Source organism: Mirounga leonina, unplaced genomic scaffold, assembly GCF_011800145.1.
Source record: "Mirounga leonina isolate KUSES-001 unplaced genomic scaffold, KU_Mleo_1.0 Mir_94, whole genome shotgun sequence".
Classification (NCBI taxonomy): Eukaryota; Metazoa; Chordata; class Mammalia; order Carnivora; family Phocidae; genus Mirounga; species Mirounga leonina.
This window is the reverse complement of record NW_023270855.1, coordinates 2,366,674-2,377,975: the sequence shown is the minus strand read 5'-3', so window position 1 is coordinate 2,377,975 and position 11,302 is coordinate 2,366,674. Positions and strand designations below refer to the sequence as shown.

The 11,302-nt window shown below is 56.3% G+C and overlaps 1 protein-coding gene across 1 annotated transcript; it reads left to right on the top strand.

Annotated features, from left to right (window-relative positions):
* Nucleotides 1-1,018: 1,018 nt before the first annotated feature.
* DNAJB8 (DnaJ heat shock protein family (Hsp40) member B8) lies at nucleotides 1,019-1,810 on the top strand. The gene has a single exon (XM_034997562.1). It carries the CDS (start codon nucleotides 1,019-1,021, stop codon nucleotides 1,724-1,726), a length of 708 nt encoding a protein of 235 aa, XP_034853453.1. The 3' UTR covers nucleotides 1,727-1,810.
* Nucleotides 1,811-11,302: the final 9,492 nt, after the last annotated feature.

Sequence of the window (11,302 nt, the reverse complement as noted above, 5' to 3'; positions counted from 1 at the left end):
TAATTTAATTACATCTACAAAGACCCTTTTTCCAAATGAGATCATATTTGCAGGTTCCAGCAATTAGGACAGGGACATAGCTTTTGGGGGGCCACCATTCACCCCCCTACATTCACTAGTCACACTTATCTGGATTTTTCTTACCAGAATGGAGTGGAATGCTTCTTTTAATTTGCTGTCCTCAGACAGCTCTGGGTTTGCATCTCTCTCTCTCTCACGGACATGCTGTGTGACCTTCAGTACTTTCTACATGTCTCTGAGCCTCGTTCGTTCAACAAACGTTTACTGATTTCCAGGCATGGTCTTAGACACTGACGAACACGTCTGCCTTTGTGGGGCTTACCTCTGAGGATCTGACCTGATAAAGGGGCACAAGAAGAATGAACTCCTGCTCTCACCTCCTTGTCTGATTTCCCACTTGGGGTCCCCTCACTCCATCCCAACAACCCAGCCAGCAGGTTAAGTGGACATGTCCCAGGAAGCCTGCCCTCCCCTCCCCGGACCACCGTCACCAGGCTGCATTGCCCACCTAGGCCCGATCCTGCGGCTGATCCTTTCTCTGCTCCTTGGCTCCGGGGAGCTCAGCCCTCAGGCCCAGCATGACCAAGCTCCAAATTCTCAGCCCGCCAAGGTGCCGACCTCATGGGCAGGGGCAGGCCAGTGTGCCCCGGGGGTGCTGGTGGGGAGCTGGGGGTGGCATTTGCCCCGCCCAGGGCTGATGTCACAAAGGGCCCAGCCTCCGCTCTGCAAGGGGGTCTGTCCCTGGCCTGGCCCCACTGTGGCAGTGTCCCCCTCCCCCCACCCCTCTCAGTGGAAGGCGCCCACTTGTCCCTGAGAGCTGGTACTATGAAAAGGTAAAGTTGCCGGGCAGAGCCGCGCCCGGAGCCAGCAGATTCCAGCAAGGCCCCCGCTGAGGGACCCACACCAACTGCTGCCTCCTCTGAGTCCATCCCGGCCCCCGGGGCCCCAGTGCCCACCTCACCTTCGCCCCCGCCTCCACCCCCTCCCTCTCCTCGGCATGGCCAACTACTACGAAGTGCTGGGGGTGCAGTCGAGTGCCTCCCCGGAGGACATCAAGAAGGCCTACCGCAAGCTGGCCTTGCGCTGGCACCCCGACAAGAACCCCGACAACAAGGAGGAGGCCGAGAAGAAGTTCAAGCAGGTGTCCGAGGCTTACGAGGTCCTGTCCGACTCCAAGAAGCGCTCCGTGTACGACCGCGCGGGCTGCGACAGCTGGCGGGCGGGTGGCGGGGCCAGCACCCCCTACAGCAGCCCCTTCGACTCGGGCTACACCTTCCGGAACCCCGAGGACATTTTCCGCGAGTTTTTCGGCGGCCTGGACCCCTTCTCGTTTGACTTCTGGGACGCCCCTTTCAACAGTGACCGCGCTGGCCGGGGCCACGGCCTCAGGGGGGCCTTCTCGGCCGGCTTCGGCGAGTTCCCGGCCTTCATGGAAGCCTTCTCGTCCTTCGACACCCTGGGCCGGGCCGGCAGCGGCAGCGCCAGCCGCACCACCTTCTCGTCCACCTCCTTCGGCGGCTCGGGCGCCGGCAGCTCAGGCTTCAAGTCGGTGATGTCGTCCACCGAGATGGTCAACGGACACAAGGTCACCACCAAGCGCATCGTGGAGAACGGGCAGGAGCGCGTGGAGGTGGAGGAGGACGGGCAGCTCAAGTCGGTGACCATCAACGGCAAGGAGCACCTCAAGCGGGTGGACAACAAGTGAGCGCCGGCCGCCCGGGGCCACCCGCCCGCCGCCCGCCGCACAGGCCGCCAGCGTGGCTGATGGTTAATAAATGTGCCAAGTGAGTTCATGGAAACAGCTGGCCGGATGTGTGGGGCGTGGGCACCTACCTGCTGGGCCGCTGGGGCCCCAGCCCCCATGCGCAGGACCGTGTGTGCTCAGGCCCGAGGGTGCCACCTCCATGCCCGGGCTGCGTTAGTGAGAGATGCAAGGGTGGTTCTGCGGGCGGTTTGTGATCTCTCTTGTCTGTGTCGTCAGGGCTGGCGTCTGTCCATCTGCACCCAGCCCTGTGCCTCTGTGCTTGCTCTCTGATGGGAGAGCGGCATCATCATCCATCTCCATGTCTCAGCCCCCTGCCCCCTCAGTGATTCATCTCACAGCCAACTTGCCAAACCCAAGTTACATCACGTCACCTGCCTTGCTGTTAAACCTGTGTGGCTCCCTCTGCTCTAAGCATAAAGACCTCAGGCCTTGTCCTCACCAGAAGGCCGTGGTGGCTTGGCCCCTGCACACCTTCCTACAACCCTCACTCTCTGAGCTCTAGACATACCGGCCAACCCTCTATTCCTCCACTGAACCAAATGCCTTACAACCTCAGGGCCTTTGCACGTGCTGTTCTCCCTGGTATCTGCCCACTCATCTTGAGGCCTTTGCTCAAGCATCACTTCTTCAAGGAGGCCTTCCCCAACACCACTATTCTGAATTAGTTCTCCACCCACCCCACTCTAAAGGCCCCTCACCTGTTTCACCCTGGCCCTTATGGGTTGTCTGTGACTACTGAGAGGTGGGTGCCTCCGTGACTCTACTGGAGGTCCAAGGGAACAGGGCCTGTGCTTGTCTCATCGCTCATTGTATCCCCAGAGTCTAGAGCAATGCCTGGCACTAAGGGGCAAGGCGTATATTTGTTAGAAGAATGAATGTTTCTAGGTGTGTGTGTGTGAGTGTGTGTGCGTGTGTTGGGGTGTTGGGGGAATGTGTGTGTGTGAGTGTGTGCGTGTGTTGGGGGATGTGTGTGTATGTGTGTGTGTGAGTGTGTGCATGTGTTGGGGTGTTGGGGGGTGTGTGTGTGTGAGTGTGTGTGTGTGTTGGGGGATGTGTGTGTATGTGTGTGTGTGAGTGTGTGCACATGTGTTGGGGTGTTGGGGGATGTGTGTGTGTGTGTGTGTGCGTGTGTTGGGGTGTTGGGGGATGTGTGCTGATCCCAGGCAGGCCAGAGCAAGACTGACTGTCTGGGAGGAAGTGGGTGCTGGAGCAGGAGATGGGAGATCGTGGGTCCTGTTCAGAAATGCAGTTTGGGGTGAAGTCTTCTGCTTGCCTCTGTAGTGCTCATGGCTGGGCCCCCAGGCTGGAAGTCAGGGCAGGCTATCAATGTGCTGCTCTTGTGGGGGGCACCACCAGCCAAAGTGTGGTGGGCCCCTTTTGAGCAGTTCTATGGACTGTGGACAGAGGGACAAATAGGAGAGAAAGTGAGGCCAGCTCTAGGCCGACAAGACCATGGACACATACAAGGTCCCCTGGCAGGTGTTCTGAGGACTGGGACCGTGTTGTGTGATTTCCCAAATGACCCCGAAGTCACCCTACCTGGGTGGGGGGCTGTGTAGCCTGAGAGTCACGTGTGCGGACGCTGTGAGCATGTTTTTGACCGTATCTGTGGGGCATAGAGAAGTGGAGGATGGCTTGATTTCAGTCTGCTGCCCCAGTAGACCATAAGGTCTACAACAAAACAAAACAGGAGCTCTGATGCTGTTTTTTGCTCATCTCCAGCCCCTAGCCCAAGGCATGGATATAGTAGATACTCAATAAATATTTGTTGTATTGAGGTGTTTGTGTGGGCATGCACGGATGCGTTTGTCTAGGAGCCTGAGCGAGGTCTCTACAGCTGGGCCACAGGGCCCTGTCCTCGGCATTATGTCCTCAATACGGCACTAAGGCTTTGAAGGAGCCAGAAAAGGCACAGACCTCACATTCTCAGACACACTCAGCTGGGAAGGGAGCAGATGCAGAACTGTTGCCCACATCAGAAATAAGATGACCCAACTCTTGAGACTGGAGTGAATATCATAATTATGCTCTAAAGAGAAGAAGGAAGTCAGGCTGGGGAGACCTGGCTATGTCAGCCCTGTGTGGACATGGAGCTAGAGATCTTAGTGGACCACAAGTTTGTATGACCAAAGGTGTTAATGAGGAAATGCCTAGGAAGTTGCATGTGCCCTCAGGGAATGGATAGCTCTTCTGTTCAGAATTCTGATCCCACTTTGTGCTCAGCTCCAGGCCCTGCCCCAGGAGGACAGGAGCAGCCTGGAGTGGGTCCAGAGGGGGTGGCTAGAGTGGGGAGAAGGTTGGAGACCTCATCCTAGGAGAAGCTGGGAAGACTCACCTTGGAGAAAGGCAGCCATGTGGATTCCAGTTGCTGTCCCCAAGTCCCTGCAAGACTCCTCCAGGCCAGGAGAACAGATGGGTTTAGGCCCAGGGATCAGACCTAGGAGCCAACGGAAGGGCAGGGTGTCACAGGAAGCAGGTCCCAGCCTTATGGAACTGGAGCTTTCTCTAAGTCAGAGCAAGGCAGACTCCCTTACGGGGAGTGAGCTTTCCCGTCATGGGAGGGGTGACAGTGCTGAGTCTTGATTACCTGTGGGCAGACGGGGTGCCAATCTTTTAAAAATATTGTTTAAGTATATTTTTATTTTGAAACAATCCCAAGTTACAGATGGGTAATGCACTTTTAATTCAATGCAAATCAAGAAATATGTATTGTTGGGGCACCTGGGTGGCTCAGTCGGTTAAGCGACTGCCTTCGGCTCAGGTCATGATTCTGGAGTCCCGGGATCGAGTCCCGCATCGGGCTCCCTGCTCGGCAGGGAGTCTGCTTCTCCCTCTGACCCTCCTCCCTCTCATGCTCTCTGTCTCCCATTCTCTCTCTCAGATAAATAAATAAAACCTTAAAAAAAAAAAAGAAAAGAAAAAAAAGAAATATGTATTGAGCACTTACTATATACCAGGCACAGTTCTAGGTTTTGGGGATGTAGCAATGGGCGAAACAGATCCCTGCCCTGATGGGGCAGATGTGCTACTGGAAAGCCAGGGAACATTGTCCTGAGTTGTAATGAATGCTAGAGAGGAAACACTGGCGGGTAAGCTCATAGATGAAGCATGGAGTCAAGGGCATGGGCACAGTAGTGTTTTGTTGGGTGCTTCTGGGAGGCCTTCCAGAGGAGGAAATGGGAATGAAAGTGAGATCACGGACCATGTAGTTATCTGGGGGAAAAGCATTTCTGGGCCGAGGGAACAGCAAACGCAAAGACCCTGCTCTGATGAGAAAGAGGTGAAGGCAGATACACACAGTCCCATTTAATGCTCACACTGTCCCAGACTGGTCACTGACCCATGTCACATAAGAGGAAACTAAGGCACAGAGATGCGAGTCACATAACTGGCAAGTGGCTGAGCCAGAATTTCATCCAGGGTATTTTGACTCCAAAGGATTTACCTTTCAAATAATAATAAGGGTAACAATAACCATAATAATTGCAGCAACCAAGGTCAGTGTGCCTGCGTGTGTATGCGTGTGCATGCACGTGTGTGCATGTGTGCCTGTGTGTGCATGTATGTGCGTCTCTGAAGGATTGGCATGCTGGCAATTCCTTGTTCCTTGGGGGCTGGAGTGGAGCCAGAAGTGGAGGTGATTCCAGGTGCCAGGGTTCAAGGCTGATTAATGACAGGGTGTCTGGTTCCCAGGCTGGGAAGAGGGGAGTGTGGGCATGGCCAGGAAAGGTGCTGTGAGTGTCTATCTGGCTGGGACCTGAGCAGATTTTGCTCACCTATGCATCTCAACTCCTAGCCTGGAAAGTAATAGGTGTCCAATAAACCATGTGAAATGAAAGAAGGTGGGAGCACACTGATCCAGGGAACAGCAAGAACCAAGGGGCCTGCTCAGAGGATAGCCTCTGGAGATCATGAGAGGAGAAGCTGCTGGGAGGCCATAAACCTTGAGGGGAGGGTGGGACCTGGTCAAAGATAGACCTGGGAGGAATTCATCCCCATTTCCAGATGCACAGCTAGGCCGAGGGACACCCATCGTGGCGGTGGGGAGGCAGTGCTGGAAGCCTGGAGGTGGCCTGGATGCTTTTCTCCAAGGGGAAACTGTTGAAGGCTTCTTCTAGGAAGTCAAGGGGCATCACCCCAAGATCTCTAGGGGTTGCAAAGGCCCTCGGGTGCTGCAAGTGCCCTGGCCAAGAGGACACAGTAGGTGACCTGGCTGTTGGCCACACCTCCAGGCTCAGCTTAGCCTCGGGTTTCTTGAGTCCCGCCTCTAGGAGCCCCTGGGACAGGCCAGCAGCTGGAGGTCTCCTAACCACGTTACCAGAGGAACAGGAGAGCCCCATGACGCACAGAAGGCTGCACCCCAGCTCCCAGCCCTGCAACGGGACTAACTTCATCAAAGCCCCCGCTACAGCATTAACCACCTGACCTGTGCCCCTGCCGACCTGCTAATTTCACCAATTACTGGCCAACCGCGGCTGCATCAAGTGGGCCCGCTTAGCTCCGACAGCTGCTGGGCAAATCCAATTACAGCCCAGCAGCCTAGGCGGTCGCGTGGTCCTGGAGCTGGGTGCAAGGCAGAGATCTGGGTGCTTGCAGGACCCTGGTGTCTAAACGCCCTCAGGATCCCTGGGCCAAGGCACCGTCTGCACTCCCTTCCTTTCACCAAGCCTGGCACATGAAGCCAGTACTTTCCCTCTCTAGCCCAGACCTGTGATAGATCACGGCATTGCCTTCCCTAACTCCTCCCGGGGCTGCCGAGCATGGCAGCTGCTGTGCCCGGCGAGGCACGTGCCGGGTCCTGGACCGCTTGGCGGAGCCCTGTCGCAGCCCTTAGCTGCATTTGCCACACTGAGAAGCCGAAGCCCGGACAGGCTGAGGTGCAACTAGGGATGTACACCCAAGATCAAGTCCAATTCCCTAAACGGGCATTCGAGGCCCCTGAGGCCTTTCCAGCTGCACATGTCACCCACCCCGCGGGCACTGACTGCCCAGGGTCCACGTTTTGTGCTTTCTGTCCCTGCACCTGAGCCTCCCATCTCATCTCCTTTGGGCCTGTTAAATGCCTCCTTGGAAGCCTTGCTCCAAGTCACCTCCCTGCGGAGGCCTCACCAAGCTCCGTGGGAGCAGGATAGTCTGGCTGAGGGAACCTCGCCTTCTGGGCCTGGCTTTGAGCCAGGTGCAGAGACTGCAGTGGTGAGAATCCCGGGGAGGGCCCACAGAGCCCCCACAAGCCAGGCACACCCTGGCTTGGACCAGCTGGCTGGGTCCAGCTCCATTCCACTTCTCATGCAACAGTGCCCCAAGTGGGTGGGGGGGTTACATGGAGGGCCCTCTCCTGGCCCAGCCTCAAAGGGGCTCCTAAGTGGTGAAGGGCCCACCTTTAGAATGTAGCTCCTTACCCCCATTGCTGCCTCCTGGATCCCCCCATCACTTCCCTGGGCATTGCACCAGCCTCCTCCTTGGTCTCCCTGCCTCCTCCCGTCCCTTCCTTCATCCTGTTCTTATCCCAGCAACCAGAAGGATCTCGTGAAAAACAGTTGAGGAGATACTCAAAGTAAAAGTTAAAGTCCTCATGGCAGCTACAAGGCCTTGCATCATCTGGCCCTCAGGACATCCCTGGCTTTCCCATTGCTCCAGCCTCACCCACCTCCTTACCATCCTGCACACATACCTGTCATGCTCCTGTCTCAGGACCTTTGCACTGGCTGTGCCCTCTGCCTGGAACCCTCCTCCCAGAGTTCCACGTGTCACTCTCTCCACACCTGCCTTCAGGTCTTTGTGCATCTCCCCATGTCCCCCTCACTCTCTGTGCTGCAGTCCTGCCTCAGGACTCTTGCACATACTGACCCCATTGCCAGAAACACCCCTCCCTGCTCAGCCCCACCCAGCTAACTCCTACCAACAGCCTCCCCACCCCCGTCTCTTCTCAAATGCCACTTTTGCAGGTAGACCTCAGACTTAGGCAGGCTTCCCCTCCTCCACCCTTCACTCCAGGGTCCCCACATCCCTTCTGGGCCCCTCGCTGTCTGAAGGGACCCAAATTCTATGGGGAAGGAGTAGGTTCCCCATCGCTGGCTGGACAAACTGGCAACCCAGCATGTCCTTCTGGTGTAGGATCCAGTGACACTGGAGCATTTTACAAGTCAGGGCACCGAAGCCCTGGGGAGGGATGCTCCCTGGTTCACAGAACAGGTGGGGAGCCAGGTCTGCAGCCTCTCTGTAGGAGTAGCCTCAGGCCTGGCCAGACAGCATCACCCCCCATAGGGGTGTTTCCCCCAGAGTCTGGTTTCTGCATGGACTGGGGGCGGGGACAATGTTCTCAACCCTACCGAGTCCCTGCTTTGTCTGCACATTTCCCCGATGGACTTGCACCAACAGCAAGAAAGAGGTACGGCTATTTGCCCCCATTTTACAGATGGGGAAACTGAGGCTCAGAGGGTTAGAGACTTGGTCAAGGTCACACAGCCACACTGGAAGCCGGTTCTGCCCTCCTCATCCTCTCCCCCTGCACCCAGGGCCTGGGGCAGGGTGGGTGGGGCCCAGGCAGCCTCTGCCCGCCCTCCCTCCCTCTGGCCAGTCGATGTTATCGCAGCTGATTTAATTTCAAAGACGGATTGAGCCTTGGCGGGAGGGAGAGAGGCTAATCGCAGCCGCCATCTGCCCCGTTGTCATGGGGATGGGCTCCCAGCAATTGTGCAGGGGCTGGACCCAGATAAGGGCAACACAGTGGGCTGGAGGGGACTGCAGTGGGTGGGGTGGGGATGGGCAGGACGATGGGGGAGCAGGATGAGGCGCAGAAGGAAGGAAAGACCCACAGACCCAAGAGATACAGGGACATAGAAGCACAAGGGCGCAGAGGTGTCAAGGGGCTGGGGGAGAGAGCTCAAGGGTGCCTGAGCCCAGAGAGGCACGGAGACCAGGACACACCGGGAGGCAGCTGTCCAGTGATGGCTGAGCAAAGCCTCGGGGCAAGGCTGGTGATTGCCACACGGGTGACAAGGCGTCCTTGCCCACGCACAGCCCTCCTGGCCGAGTACCCAGGCTGTAGCTGCAGGGCCCTGCCGAACCAGGCTGCCTAGCCCTGCCATGGTCTCCCACGGCAGCACCACCACTGGGCCAGGGCCTTGGCGGGACATTCAGACCTCCCCGGCCTGCCCCTCCGCCGCGACAGGGTCACAGACCCCAGAGTTCCTCCCTGGCCAGGCAGGGTCCCAAGCTCGGCTCAGAACTGGCACAGCAGCTCCTTCTACCAAATAGCTGCCAGAGCCCATAGTCTAGCTTTTAGGACATAAACTTGCCAAGTCAACAATGGCCTCGTCTTGGGGATGGAAGGAAGGTGCTGAGCACCTACCGTATGCTTTGTTCTCCAAAAGTCATCCACTTCGCTGTATGTCCCTACCTGTTTTACAGGACAGGAATTTGGAAAGAGAGCTCCCTCTGTAACTTATTCAATAAATATTTATCCATCACTCCCCGTGTGCCAGGCCTAGGAAGGTGCCGGAACAAGATATCGGGGCTCCACTCTGCCACCTCCACTGCCTATGCTCACCTTCCCCTGGCTCAGGGACGGACATGTCTTAGCTCCATGCTCAAGGTGCCCCTGCCCTGCTGAAGCTCTAGCACATTCCACCCTGGGGCTGTGCGCCTTTGCAGATGTTGGCCACTCTCTGGGAATCCACGGCGAATCAGCAACTTTAAGACAGCAGTGTCCTGTGGCACCTCAGACCCCAGCCGGTTGGACCCCGTGATGGCCCTTCCCTGACCGTCTGGTCCTGTCTCTGCATCAGGCCAGCGGAGCCGAGTGCCATTCTATCCAGCGCCCAGGTCAGAAGGGCCTCAGGAATGCTGCCTCCTCTCCCTCCGAGGCAGGCTCAGACTTCAGATCTGTACACCTTCTGCATGCAGGAGGCCCTTGGTGGCCCCCAAGCATCCCACGATGACCCGGGGAGCTTCTGCGGTGGACCACGCCCTGGCCTCCTCCCTGGGTTTTGGGTTGCCAGCACCAACCTGCCAGAGGTGGCCCCTCAGGGACAGCTCCTTTGACCTTGTCACTCCCCTGCTCCCGCCCTCAGAAAGAAGCAAGGTGCTTTGTTTTTCACTGAAGGCCACGATCATTCCTAATTTGTTCTCCCACTTGTCTGTTGCTGGAAATCTAAAGTCCAAACTCCCCAAAGTGGCTCACAGGAAGATGTCAAAATCTCTCCCGACTTCAGGACAAATTGTAACTTCCCACTGTGCCCGCAGGTGGGGGTCTCCAAACTCCTCTTCAAGACCCAGGACAAAGTACCAACACCTGCCGAGACCCCTGGTTCCAGCCTCCTCCTTACCATCTCCCACTTCCCTCTTTTAGCCACAAGAGGTGATTATTTGTTAGCTAGCTCGCTCACTCTAACTGTGAAATAGACATAACATAGAATTTACCATTTTAACCATTTTAAGTGCACAGTTGTGCGGCATGAAGTACACTCAAATTGTTGTGCAACCAACCCCACCATCCGTCTCCAAACTGAAACTCTGGCCCCACTGAACATGAACTCCCCACTCTCCTCCCCTAGCCCCCCCGGCAGCCACCGTGCTGCTTTCTGTCCCTGTGAGTTTGGCGACCCTAGGGACCGCACGTGAGTGGAATCGTGCAGGATTTGTCCTTCTGTTGGGCTTCTATTTATTGCTTGGACTTGCCCTCCTCTCTCTTGACCCCAGGGGGTGATTGTGGGCGAGGCTGACCCCCCACCCCAGGGCGTTAGTGAGCAACAGTATTTGGGAACTGCCCCAACATCTTCCACCACCTGCTATGTACACGGTGATTCTCTATGGACGAGTTTGTATGACAAATCTGAAGTTTATTTTGCAGCTCGTGCTTATTATAACAAATTAAAAACATATAGAATATAAAATAAAAACACCCCCGTAGACACACCCCACAATTGGCTCCCCAGAGAGTTCGCTGGTGGCAGTTTTCCGAGTATCATTGCCAACATTATGGAAAACTGTACGGTGCATGTATCTGTTTTTCCTTTTTAACCAAAATGGGCATCATTTTACACGTGTCATAATAGCTTTTTTTTAATTTTTAAATTTTTATTTTTTAAAAGATTTTATTTATTTGACAGAGAGAGACACAGCGAGAGAGGGAACACAAGCAGGGGAGTGGGAGAGGGAGAAGCAGGCTTCCCGCCGAGCAGGGAGCCCAATGCGGGGCTCGATCACAGGACCCTGGGAACATGACCTGAGCCGAAGGCAGACGTTTAACTACTGAGCCACCCAGGCACCCCATAATAGCTCTTGTTTTGTGCACAAAACAGTATATTGTGGACAGTGGCCACCCTCCATGGCATGCAAAGCAGGCTCCAACAGGTGGGGAGCCTCACCCCATCTCACAGAAGGGGAAGCTGAGGCCTCGTGGGGGAGGGAGTTGCTTAAGCTCTCCAGGCAGGAGGAAGAGGGGTGTGGCCCGATCCCAGGTTGGCTGGAACACCAGCCTCCAGCCGTCTCTGAGCTGGGTCTTCTCCCCTGGAG